At 39.7% G+C, this 13,776-nt stretch overlaps 1 protein-coding gene and 2 non-coding genes across 3 annotated transcripts; 2 read left to right on the top strand and 1 right to left on the bottom strand.

The window, feature by feature from the left end:
* Window positions 1-2,253: 2,253 nt before the first annotated feature.
* Window positions 2,254-2,326, bottom strand: trnak-uuu (transfer RNA lysine (anticodon UUU)). The gene has a single exon. It is a non-coding gene; the product is annotated as a tRNA-Lys (tRNA).
* Window positions 2,327-4,148: 1,822 nt separating this feature from the next.
* Window positions 4,149-4,221, top strand: trnaq-uug (transfer RNA glutamine (anticodon UUG)). The gene has a single exon. It is a non-coding gene; the product is annotated as a tRNA-Gln (tRNA).
* Window positions 4,222-9,129: 4,908 nt separating this feature from the next.
* On the top strand, window positions 9,130-12,173 carry LOC116684977 (uncharacterized). The gene is made up of 9 exons (XM_032510315.1): window positions 9,130-9,217; window positions 9,453-9,602; window positions 9,905-10,038; window positions 10,161-10,297; window positions 10,442-10,535; window positions 10,769-10,880; window positions 11,423-11,646; window positions 11,749-11,920; window positions 12,031-12,173. Exons 1-9 carry the CDS (start codon window positions 9,130-9,132, stop codon window positions 12,171-12,173), a joined length of 1,254 nt encoding a protein of 417 aa, XP_032366206.1.
* The last annotated feature ends 1,603 nt before the right edge of the window (window positions 12,174-13,776 follow it).

Genomic DNA, 13,776 nt, shown 5'->3' with positions numbered 1-13,776 from the left:
GGTCTTTTGTCCTGGCCTTTTCATGGGGTCATGACAAGTATCTAGGGTCAATTTTAGCCTTTGTGTGATACATAGGTTTCCAGAAACATTGTTTTTATTGAGATTAAAGACCAAATTGTTGTTTTTTCTGAAATTTTCCCAACCATTGCAATAGCTTTCAAGGCCTCGTTGGCAAAGTAGGCATGCGTCAGTCTCATAATCTGAAGGTCGTGAGTTCAACCCTCACACGGGGCCAGTGTTTAAAAACAAGAAAAACACAACTAATGCGGACCAGTGACTTCAGGTGGTTGAACACTGGTACTAGAACTAGAATAGAATTTTGTCATTCTTGGTTATTCTGTGATTGATACAATGAAAGGAATTTTTAAGAGTGGTAGCAAACCAATGAAAAGGGTTATAGAACATATGTGGTATGTCCTTAGACATACTGCCAAGCAGGGAGATGAGTAAAGAGATTTGGGTGCTAGCAAGATGGATGTAGGTTGCCCATTGTTCATTTAGACGTACCAGCAGGATTGTTATGATACAAACCTGCTTGAAAAACAGCGACAATTCTGTTTAAAGACTTGTGCATGGAACACAAATGATATGGCAGTGTCTGAAGTGTTCAGGCATGTCAAATGGACAACTCATCTAGCAGAATGTGCAACTCTACACATGAACAGGGACTTCAACCCTGAACCTTCAGATTAAAAGTCTGATGCTCTACCAACTGAGCTACCCAGGCTTCTAAAGCTATTGACTGTGGAAAAAACCATCTGCTGAACTACAAATTAAAGTAAATGAAGACCATTAAGCTGTTGCCATGATCACGATCTTCAGGACAGGAGGAGGGTAGACCATAATTTGCACAATGCCTGAGAACACAATTTTTTGTCCCTGGTAAAAAAAGCTCAAAGTCACAACTCATCATGGCCCTAGCAGACTGTGAACATCCAGTAAACCTGCAGGACAGATGATGATGGCGAGCACTTCATACATATCCCAGAATCAAGCTGTTTCTTACCAGGGACTTGAGCTGTGGTATCTTCTTCGCTCAAAACGTTAATAGCCATAATGCAATTTTATGGCTACAGACAAATAAAACTTTATTGCTAGTGGGTACAATAAAACAACTCTCCCTCTTGATCAGCTTCCTCTTGACGGAAAAATCACCAGATGACTTGCCATCCAAGCAGGGAGATCAGCACAGAGATTTGGGTGCTAGCGAGATGGATGTAGGTTGCCCATTGTTCATTTAGACGTACCACCAACATTGAAAACAGAGGTCTGTGGAAAAACAATCTCCTGAACTACAAATTGAGGTTCAAGTAAATGAAGAAGATTAACTGTTGCCATGGAAGGAAAAAATCACCCAGATGACTTGCCATCAAAGCATAGAGAATAGCACTTCATACATATCCCACATTAAAGCTGTCGCCTTACCGGACTTGAGCTGTGGTATTCTTTTTCACTCAAAACATGATAACCTAATTCAAACACACAGCTTCAGACAAGTAAACTTTATTGCTGGTGGGTGCAAAAAAAACAACTCTCCCTCTTGTTCCGCTTCTATACTCTTAGTGTTACGGTTAGTAAGACCCAGAACCATAGAGATACAAAAGTCACGCAGACAGGATAAGGTTCAGGTAGTTTAATGAGTGCGGAGGGGTTCAAACACTGGTGTAGACAGGTGGCTGGTCGGCGTGAGGGAGGAAGGCAGCTCGGAGGGACAACGGATGGATCTAAGGAGAGGCAGAGTTAGTACTAGAATACAACAACAAACAACAACACGGCGCAAATGACTAGGAGCCCAGTTACCACAATAGTGCATGTAATGATCTGGCGTTGAAGAGGCGGTCAGCCCGGGTTTAGTATTGCAGTGGGTGATGAGTGATGAGGAAGCTGAGTGGATGACGGAACGTAGATGGAAAGCCACGCCTCTAGATCCCCTGGAACGCCCTCACGGCAAGACAGACAGACACACAGAAGAAAGGGAAGACATGACACAGGTTGGGAATGCACCAGACCACAACACTTAGCCCTCGTGACAAGAAAAATGCACCAGATGACCTTCTATCCAAGCAGGGAGATGAGTACAGAGATTTGGGAGCTAGCAAGATGGACGTAGGTTGCCTATTGTATATTTAGACTTACCAGCAACATTGTTATGATGCAACCTGCTTGAAAAACAGCCACAATTCTTTTTAAAGACTTATGGATGGAACACAAACGATATGGCAGTATCTGAAGTGTTCAAGAATGTCGACTCTACACCTGAACAGGGACTTGAACCCTGGACCCTCAGATTAAAAGTCTGATGCTCTACCGACTGAGCTACCCAGGCTTCTAAAACTACTGGCTGTGGAAAAATAATCTCCTGAACTACAGATTGAAGTTAAGTAAATGAAGACCATTAAGCTGTTGCCATGATCACGGTCTTCTGGACAGCAGGAGGGTAGACCATAATTTGCCTAATGCCTGAGAACACCAATTGTTATTGCACAAACTGGTTGAAATTGGCTAAATTGACCAAAACGGTTAAAAGCTCAAAGTCCCAACTCATCAGGCCACTAGCAGACTGTGAACATCCTGCAAACCTGCATGACAGATGACGTTAGCAAGCACTCATACATTTCACACAATCAAGCTGTTGCCTTATCAAGGACTTGAGCTGTGGTATCTCTTTTTCGCTGAAAACGTTGATATGTTGAGTTTTAAAAAGTTAAAATGTCTGAAGGAACCAGGTTAGAAAATTAAGCATACAGCTGTCTCCATTTTCCCCCCACCTTCTGACTGTAAAGAGTTGATCAGGTCAAGTCTGGCAATAACTTATGGAAAGGGGCTTCCTGCTATGCAACAAAGGTGGTCCTCTCTGTCTCCTGTCCCCTGGGGTCTTAGTCTAGGCTAAAACAATACAATGTTGATTGGACTACTTTGATGTCAGAGTTTCACATTTACACAACAGAACCTCTGTTCTGTAACCAAAACGACCCCCAAAGGTGCAGTGTTTGAAGGCAGGTCAGTTCTCATTGCACAGGAAAGATGTACGGCATGTTGTCATGACAACAGCGGACCAATGAGAATAGAATTGAAAGCACCAGGTGAAAAGGAACCGCCCCAGGTACACGGCATAATGAGAGTGTTTAACAGATATTCAGGACTGCTTCCATGTGACTCCGTCAGGAGGAGCGTGGATCAGTCCGCTGTCAGCTGCAGTGTTATTATGTGTTTGTTTTGTCTGATTGTCTTTTTCTCATCATCTTCATCACTGCTGTTGCATTAAACCTTTTCATTCATTCTCAATTCACCCTCAGCCTCCTTTTCCTCAGAAATCCGAACGAACGCGATTTAGTTATGAATTTCTTAAAATAACCTATTGCAATTTGTGGACAAATAAACTTTATTGCTGGTGAGTACAATAAAACAACTCTCCCTCTTGATCTGCTTCCTCTTGACGGGAAAAATCCACCAGATGACTTGCCATCCAAGCATGGAGATCAGCACAGAGATTGGGTGCTAACAAGATGGATGTAGGTTGCCCATTGTTCATTTAGAGATAGCACCCGCATTGTATGATGCAAACCTGTATGAAAAAACAGCCACAATTCTTTTTAAAGACTTGTGCATGTTACTTACATGAGACAACAGTGTCTGAAAGTGTTCAGGATTGCCAAAGTGTACAACTCATCCAGCCATCCAGAACCCGGACAATTTTGCTCAATTTGGCCTTAATTGTTTCTGGACATCTGTTCTTTTTAAACAGTTAAAAAGCAGGCCGGTTAGCTCAGATTGTTTGAGTTGGTGCTAAAAATGCTAAGCACCGGCAGACACTTTAGGGGTACTAAAATCGCCAAACCCTACGCCCAAGAGCATCTGTATCCACCTTTTGTTGCACAAATCGGCCATTAACGCAAAACAAGTCTCAATCTCTACAGCTCTGCTTTCCATGTCTTTTGTAGCAAGGCCAAAACATACAGTTGTAAGGTTGTCTGTTCAGTAAGTGCAAATATGAGTCACAGGTACTGATGTGCCTAGCATTCAATCTATTTCCTTAAACAAAAGCTAACTGGCCACCTAATTAGTCTGCCTTTTTAAAAATGTTACCTCGCTCCTGAATTTCATATAAACCATGGCAATTCAGATTTGGAAATTTTACTCTTTTTTGCAACCATGTGGCCTAATGGACAAGGCGTCTGACTTTGGATCAGAAGATTGAGGGTTCAAGTCCCTTCGTGGTTAGAAGCTCCTGTCTACCTCCAGAAACAGAGGAAGCATGTAGCATCTGGTTTGGACTCTATAGCTATGCTTTCCATGTCTTTTTTGCAAGGCCGAAAACATATGCAGTCCCTACAAACCATTCACAACCAGGTACCCATCCAGAACTGGCCCAATTTTGCTTGATTCGCCTGGTTTGTTTTTGGAATTTTCTTTTTCAAACACTTAAAAAGCAGGCCGGTTAGCTCAGATGGTTTGAGTGTGGTGCTAATAATGCTAAGCACCTGCAGACATTTTAGGGGTTGTAAAATCACCAAACCCTACACCCAAGATCATCTGATTCACCTTTTGTATGCACAAACAGGCCATTTCGCAAGTGAAGAAGTTCTTGTATCTCAAAGGCATATGAGGTTGCATACAGATGGAGAGAAGGAGGAGGAGAGAGGTAACTAGTGCATCATGGGAAGTCCCCCGGCAGTCTAGGCCTATAGCAGCACAACTAAGGGATGGTTCAGGACTCACCCAAGCCAGCCCTACCTATAGGATTTATCAAAGAGGAACGTCTTAAGCCTACTCTTACATGTGGAGATGGTGTCTGCCTCCTGAACCCAAACTGGAACCTGGTTCCACAGGAGAGGAACGCTCTGGCTCCCATTCTACTTTTGGAAAACCTGTTCTTGACTTGCCTTTTCCCACATCCTCTGAACGCTTAGCTAACTAAATGACTTAAGTTGGCCAATAATTGTTGCTTTTTCATCTTGTGATTGTTGTGTGCCTTCAATATCATATCATATCAATATTATGTGGATATTATAAAAAAGAAAATGTCAAGTAAACACTTGCAACACTTTTAAAGGTTCCATGGTGTAATGGTGAGCACTCTGGGCTCTGAATCCAGTGATCTGAGTTCAAATCTCGGTGGAATGTGTTTTAAGCCACAGTATAAGTGAAAGAAATCAACCTTTCAACTTTCCACATCTAGTTTAAAGTAAGCTTCTCCTGCAGGCTGGACACATGTCTTAAGGCACCTATAATGCTGAGACTATCGGCTGCCTCTGCAATTGCACTGTTTGCATCTTGGACTGTTGTTGCTTCCTGTATCTATAAAAGACAGATAGAAAATATGAAAGCGTGAGAGAGTCAAAATTGGCTTCTAACAATACCTTCCCTACATAAATGAGATATTTAAGCAACATAGCCCTGTGTTTATGAGGATGTCGATATCCTCACGACACTGGTTACCTGCGGGTGAACCACAGTTAAAGTTTAGTCTGCAAAGCTAAAAATAAAGACATAACTAAAAGACTGCTCTGCGTCCTGAAAATGTAATACCTTAACGTGCTATGATTAATATTAGTGCTACTACAAATTACTATTGCACCTTTGGGAATCATGGAAAAATTCTTACCAAGAGAATAAGATACAGACAATACCTGATGAAATCTGCCCAACCCAAACAGAACAAAATAAATCATACAGGACAAATAATTTCTAAATGAGTTTTTCCAAATAAATTTCTAGAATTCTGCCAGTTGAATACAGTCTTACACTCTAAAAAATAATTAAAGCTTAAAATCTTGAGCATTTTAAGCATAAAAATTGAGTTTGTTACGAATACATGTTTTAGTAAGTTGATAACTTATTTTAAGAAGTAGATCAAATGAAAATAATAAAAAGTGTCTGAACTTAAATATATATTGATTATGAATAAACACTTTTACCTTTTTCTAACAATAGAAAAGGATTGAGTTAGTGCTACTTGTCATGCTACTGAGCATTTTTCAAAAGCTGAGTTCAGTACTGAACTTGCCGGGACATACTTTGCGATATACCACGCTTCTAAGAAGAGCGGGAGAAACTTGGCGTGTTTCCAATATCTCTACTCGAATCGTGTTACTGTGCGTCCGTTTTCCAATGCGAGGCGAGCCGTGGCCGGTCATCATAGCAGAAAACGGCAGCAACCCAACGCAACACACACAGAAAGTCAAAGTTTTTTTTTTTGCCACAGCCAGAAAGCAAATCAGTTTCTAAATGAACCTGGAGGTGGCAAAAAAAAAAAACGCTGGATAAACTCGTTACCGGTAAACACGGCGGGCTTGTTCAGGACACCCCCAACACATGTAAAGTTACCATGTGTTTGTACACGGTAGACATATCTACTGCTGTATTCACTGTCTGTGGCAAGACCTTTAAAACCTGTTCTTGACTTGCTTTTTCCACATCCTCTGAACACTTAGCTAACTAAATGACTTAAGTTGGCCAATAATTGTTGCTTTTTCATATTAGTTGTGATTGTTGTGTGCCTTTGTTGTGGGTAGATGTTGCCAGTTGGTTGCAGCAAGAATGAGTACCAGGAATGAGGAGTCAGGGATGTGGTTTTGGTGAAGATGAGATAATTTTTTTTATCCCAAAATAAGGCCACACGGCAAAATACAAATACAAAAATATCAAAAAAAAAACTAATGAAAAGCAAAGACTTTCCAAACAGAAAAGAAATAGACGCCACGCGCCCTGTCACAGCTTTCAATATCATAACTGTGGATATTATGAAATAAACTGCAAAGCAAACCCTTGTGAGACTTTTAAAGGTTCCATGGTGTAATGGACTCTGTATCCAGCGATCTGACTTCAAATCTCAGTGGAGCCTGTTTTTAAGTTGCATGTGTGTGGAACAGCTTCATGCTAACTACCTGAAATAAAACAAGGCCACATGCTGATTATTGGGGACTTAATTTGCTGGATTTATTCTTCCTGTTGTGTCTCTGTTTAAACTCCTAATTTAAAGGTAAAGTCAGCGTCCACTAAAGGTTGTGTTGTTGCTGCTGACAGACTCAGATCATTATTCTAAGTGTGTGACAACATTATGGGATGGATCCCTACAGAGATAGACCTTTTAGTTAAAGAGGAACATCCTTTTAGTTTAGATCCTTTAGTTTCCAACCAGACCAGAGTGGTGATTGTAGGAACAGTGGAAAGATGAACCAAGACGGCTTTTCATATATAAATATTTTCTTTTTCTATTGACTATAGTTGTGTTTGTTATTAACAGAAATCCACCTGTCAACATTTATATTTGTCATAAAGTTCCGACGTTAAGTTTTTTACCGCCAGTTCAAAATGGAGCTGAACCCGGAGGAGGATTCCTCCCTACGGCCGCTCTGCTCTGCTCCGTGCCCCCGCTGTCCGGTATAGTTAAAGCAGATAAAAACCTAAAGAACACGCAAAAGCTTCAAGATAAAACTTACTTAAGAAGCTTCTTCATTCACGTTCAAGAGAAGGTCTGTTTACAGCCAGACTATGAATTGATTCATGAAATCCCTGTTATCAATATGTAGTCAGTCCATATTGTCTAGTGGTTAGGATTTCTGGTTTTCACCCCGGTTGCCTGGTTCAACTCCCGGTATGGGAATTGCTGTCTGGCCAATGAAGATCTGTAGCAAATTCTGTTCTGTTTTAATGGTCCTGTATTAAATGAGAGCTGGATGCAACCTATGTCCCTATATATAGACATAATATATGTCTCTAAAATCAATTATTGGCCAGTAATTCTTGCTTTTTAATCTGCGTTGTGATTGTTGTGTGCCTTTAATATCACACATGTGGATATTATGACAGAAACTGGCCTACACAGGAAAAACCGGAGAGTATTTTTTCCAGAGTAACTATTATTTTCCTCTAAGGGAATACTATTGAATCATTTTGGAGTGTAAATATAACCTACAGCCACTAGAGTGAGAGCAAAGATACAGAATAAATTCTATTGGAGTAATATAGCATGGCCACACCCACTAACGTTCCTTAAGTTTCGATTCTGCCATACCTAACAGTCTTTCGCGCACTTGAAAAGAGCGGACTGACCCGAGGAACTTGCAGAACAGAAGACCTTTTCCTAATTTCATTTCGGCATGAAATGCCAGGTAACTTTACGTTTATTATTATAATTGTTTAACTTAATGTGTGTAAGGTAACATTGTTGAGCAACAATAGCATTGCAGTGTAACGTTAGGCTAGCTAGCTTACTGAACTGTTGGGCATTAGTCAGATGTTAACGTTAGCTTAACATTACACTAGCTAGCAAAAGCTACTTTTGGCAGTTTATGGGCAATATTTATGCCAAGTGAATCAGTGCAACATCTGTATTACGTTCTCTACAGAGCAGTAGCTAGCAGACATTGCTGACAACAGGTAACGTTAAAACACGTTTTACTCTTTAAAGAGAGCCTTAGTTTATAGTTATGGGAGGTGAAAGTTTTACTCCAAGTAGAATCTTGGTTTAAAGATTATCAGCCAGTTTTTTTTCCCAGTAAAGTGTGGTCATGCAACACGTGTGTTTTACTCTGGACAGAGTTGGACAATTTTTAGAAGTTTAATGTAACAGTCTCGGTTTTTCTGTTAGGCGGACAGTGTTCGGTGAAGTTTGGTAGTGCAACACGTGTGTTTCTCTGAACAGTCTGACAATTTGGTTGATTTTTCACAAGTAACAGAGTTTTGAGTTTTCTGTTAGGCGGGACAGTTTTTATTTTAAGTTTAGTATTGCAACACGTGTGTTTTACTCTGAACAGAATAGGATAGTTTCTTTTAAAAGTTAGGTTGATTCAACACATGTAACAGGGTCATGCAACACGTGTGTTTTACTCTGAACAGAGCACTGCACTGGGTTGACTGCTAAAACAAACTTCAGCTGGGCTTGACTAGCACGTTATGCTTTGAAAACTGAATAACAAAAGCAATTAGCATAACGGAAGCAATTGGCGTTTACAAATGTAGCTAATGTTCAACTAATTGTAACAGTCCTATTTTTTGTTGTTTGAAATGTTCCTTTTTTATAATAGTTCATTACAGTGGAGTTATAACATTACTTCATACATATTTGTTTGATGTTTGCATACAATGGTATTATTAATTGTTCATTTTATTTTATTTTCATCAAGGATGCAGGCTCTACGAGTAAAGTACAGAGATCATCAGAAGTACATTTGTTTTGAGGGGCAACTGACCTTCAAATCCTTTTTGGATTGCGGTGAGTGAAAATTTTACTAATTTCTAATACTTTTTCTGAATTTATCTTTGGAACAACCTGGGTCAGTTTATTCTTTGCAACTGAGAGATGCTTTTCCCTGCATGCCTTTCCTAGTCAGTATAGGTCTTCAAATAAAGAGAACCTATGACTTCTATCTTTTTATTTTATTTTTTTTCTCTACAAATGCACAACAGATTTACTAACAAGCTTGTGCAACGCTATTTTGTCTTTACAGTTGCCAAAAAATTTGACATTCCCACCTTGGACTTAAAGGTCTATGATGAATCGCAGACTGAAGTTGACGAGGAGGTGTTTGAGTTTCTTCTAATGAAACAAGACCTTGGTGTGCTGGAGATTTGTTTACCCCGAAGCCCAAATCTTGATGGTGAGTTGCTTATTGGCTTAGAGCCTCATATATATCCACCCAGTCCTGCCTAGCCTGAAAATGGGGGACAAGCAGATAAATCTGCTAAATTGTTTACTATTTTGAAGTTCTTTTGTTTTCTTTGCTAACCTGTTTCATTCTTTCTTTAACATTAATGGGTTTAATGTAATCTAATGTGAAATATTTGCATTCAGTTTTGTCATTAACTAAGTCCTACAAATGTAATGTTTCGATTTAAATTGTTATGGTGTTAATTTGTTACAGTGTTAATCACACCAATTAAATGTTAATATGGTTTTTAGATTTGTTGAGCTCCCCTGCAAGCAGTTCCTTTGGAAACTTGAGTGGAGACAATTCAAAGGACTCGGATGACACCATTATATTGCAGCAAAGTCCTGATACAAGAAAGAGAGCTGAGGATGCTCGTCTAGGTCAGGTAGGCTCTGCAGAGTTCCCCAAGTCCATTCTGAGTGATACAAAAACTTGATATTTCAGTACTGTTTTAAATCCAGAACACCCAACATCTTTTTTTTTTTTTTGTTTTTTATTCCCACTAAGATGATCGAAGGCGTTCTCAAAAACAAACCTGGAGGAGAGAGGATCTTGAATGAGTATGCCCGGACAAAAAGCCTAACAGATAGCAGAAGACGCGATATGGTCAAGATATTGGTTGCTCATATGACAAGTGAACATGGGTATGTTGTCATATGCCTACACACCAAAAAATATATAGATTTAAAAGGCATTACAACACTCGTCTTTTTGCAGAAGGTGCCATTACACAATTAAGTTTTGATCGCATAAAGTGTGTGTGTGTGTGTGTGTGTGTGTGTGTGTAGGACCAGTCCTTCGAGACATATTAAAGAGGATTATGCAAAGGGAATCACTGCCTTGTTTCCATACCTGGCTGATCCTAGGAGCAAGTTTGGCTATGTAAGTACTTTGAAACTAAATCTATCACTCCCTACGTCTCTGACTCTTAAATGTTCAATTTTTGCCCAGAATATAAATTGTTTAATTAAAAGGTGATGTTTTTAACGCAAGATCTGTTAACTTTTCTGTATGCCCATTATCTCTAAGTTTAACTATGGTGCCCAGTTGAGTAGCAACTTCACGTCATTTGTAGTTTTTGTGGACAAAAATGGAATAACTCTCTTTTACTTTAGGAGCATTTTTACAATGCAGAAGATGGGAGTGGGTATCTGGCATGGAGACTGAAATTTGTTCAAAAGGAATCATCAGAGGGACAAAAGAAGACCCCACGTCAGTCACTGACAGGTATATATATTTTTTGATTCTAGTTGGACTTTTACAGGGTTCCCATGGGTCCTTGAAATCCTTTTTTATCATTTTGAATTTTAGGGCGTACAATTATTGAATGTTTTTGAAAATGGATATAAAGTCATATGGTTAGTGGACATGGCACTAGGGATCCCCGATCCAACTTTTTTCAGTACAGATGCCTGGGCTTTGTATCTGTCATTACCAATACCGTTGAATTAATAATAATCTGTGTACCTTCCACCTTATACTTTCCTTCCACCATGTGGAAGAGACTTAAGTCACCAGACTTTCCTAACTAAGACAAAATAAGTATTGAATTCTTATTTATTTGTACACTCAACCCTTCCAGCATGCAACACACGTGCAACAGGGGGAAAAACAAACACAACTGGATCGGTCAGTGGATCTATTCATTGTTCCCATCCTAATATTGGATTGGTGCGTCCCTACGTGGCAATAGTAGTTTACTTCATCCGAAATGCTGGGGTAAATGTAACGTTACGTTTGCTTGCATAACTTTTCCACTACTGTTGCAGGTGGTCCAATAGCTGATAGAGAGCCCTACAGAGAGGAAAACTGGCTAACCACAGAAAGCCTGTGCTGTGAGGCCATTGCACTGATGAAGCATACAGCTGATGAAGCAATTGTCAAGGAGAAGATGAAGCAGACATTCAGCTATCGTCAAAAGATGGTTCATGACCCAATTAAGGCCTCTGAAATATTCACAGCTTTTCCAAGATTCCTAGACATAGCAGGAATGGTAGGTGGACCTTTTAACTACCTTGCCCTGTAACTGTCATGATAATAGTACCACACCATAAAGTTTACTGTTGTGTCTTGACTTATTTCATCTTGTCTGCAGATTGAGCAGGATTTTAATCTTATGTTTGGTGGTGCCACCTCTGCAAAGTTCCTGGAGAAGTGGCCCACTGTCTACAAGCAGAAAGTCCTTGAACAAAGCCGTGGCCTCACACAGACAGGGGAACTTCAAGACCTGGTTCAAAATGCTGAGTCCACAACAGAAGTGGAAAATGGTAAGCATAGAATAAAAGGATTACACTAATGGAATGGAGATTGTTTTTGAATGAAAATGCAATAACTTAAATGCAATATTTTAATTTTTGTTTTTTACTTGTATTGTCAGGATGGGACAATGACATGTCATCCATTTTGGTTCTTGTCCACCTTTTGCCACCGTCTCCCCATGGCCGCAAGCGACCAGGAAAGCTCTCAGCCAAACAAGCCAGTGACCATCTTGTAAAGTTCATCAAGGTGAGGTTAAATTAACCATTTTAGGATTATGGTCAAATGTTTATCTGGAAAAGGAAAACATTTTTGTTTTTTGCGAACCGTGACTAACTTCAATAGACTAATAATAAGGTTCTTTGGTCACAGACTGGGACCAGTGTCCAAGGGCATCTGGACAACATCATGGAATGTCTTCAACCCTATCTGCTTGCTGTGGGGACCAAGAGAAGTGTAATTCACACTTACTTCATTGTGATTGACAAACATGCAATACCATGTAAGTCACCAGACTCTCTTGCCTGTTTTGATGAGCTTTTCAAAGCCCATTTTGTCTTTGGTACCTCGTACAACCCAGATCTGGCAAACGTGTACAACTTTTTGCAAACCACCATTTATGAAATAGATGTTGATTCCACTAAGGTGAATCCTAGGGTTGCAGAGGTGAGGGCTCGGATGCTGCGCTGAGTCAAAACCTAAGATGTTGTGTTTCATTTGCAAAAGCCACCAGGCAAATGCCAATTCCCTAACAAAGCACTTAAAATTGATCCATGGACTTTGTTCAGGAAAGTCACTTCGTCTGAAATGCTGTCAAGCTGGTTGTTCACAAGTTTATGGCACTTTTTCTGGGTTTAGAAAGCATCTCAATAAAGCACATGAACCTTGTTCTGATCCTGGTGAAGGCCCTTCTACAACTGAAGATTTAGCAGCATGTAATTTTGAGGACTTGCCATTAAGAAGTTCCCCTTCTGACTCAGTAAGAGTCTTGTAGACTGCTGCGCTACAACAGTAGCTGAACTTAAAGTGGCAGGTTTAGGCGAAACAACCATTAACTCTTTGGTCATTTCCATGAAAGAGATTGTTGATGATATTCATAATCAAGCAAAAGAATCTCTGAAGGAGTGTCTGTCTTTACAGGAGCCTATCAAAAGTGACGTTGAGCGTAAAATTGATCAGTGTTTTGAAAAAATGGAAAACCCTTTTGGTTTATTAAATTCTGAAACAAAGAGAAGGCAGTATTTTGCAGAGAAGTGGGGAATACGTTCTTGGTACAAGATTTGATACACTGCGCAATCGGACTACTGAGTCCTATGATCAGGTTGTTGTTACCGATAAATTTGTTTATATCCCAATTTTGAAAACATTGCAGTTTATTTACAACCACCCTAATATAAAGGAGATGATGCAGACTGATTTTAGTTCAAGAGAAAATCTTCTTAATGACTTGTGCGATGGAGATCTTTTCAAGAATCATGCTCTATTTACAAAACAGAAGCATGCAATTCAGATTCAGCTTTTCTATGATGATTTTGAAACTGCAAATCCGTTAGGATCAAAACGGGGAATACACAAATTGGGAGCAATCTATTTCACCTTGCGAAATGTTTCTCCAAAGTACAACTCAAGTCTGAATAATATTCATTTGGTTGCTTTATTTCATGCTCAAGACATTAAAACATATGGCTTTTCTAAAATACTTGATCCAATTGTGCAGGATATTAAAATCTTGGAGAAGGATGGAATAAAGGTTCCCTTGTATGATCAGCCAGTGTATGGAACTATTGTTCAAGTTACGGGTGACAACCTTGGTCTTCACTGTTTATTTGGTTTTGTCGAGTCTTTCAGTGCCAGATATTGTTGCCGC

The sequence above is a fragment of the Etheostoma spectabile genome, unplaced genomic scaffold, assembly GCF_008692095.1.
Source record: "Etheostoma spectabile isolate EspeVRDwgs_2016 unplaced genomic scaffold, UIUC_Espe_1.0 scaffold00569432, whole genome shotgun sequence".
NCBI lineage: Eukaryota > Metazoa > Chordata > Actinopteri > Perciformes > Percidae > Etheostoma > Etheostoma spectabile.
This window is presented reverse-complemented; position numbering and strand designations above follow the sequence as displayed.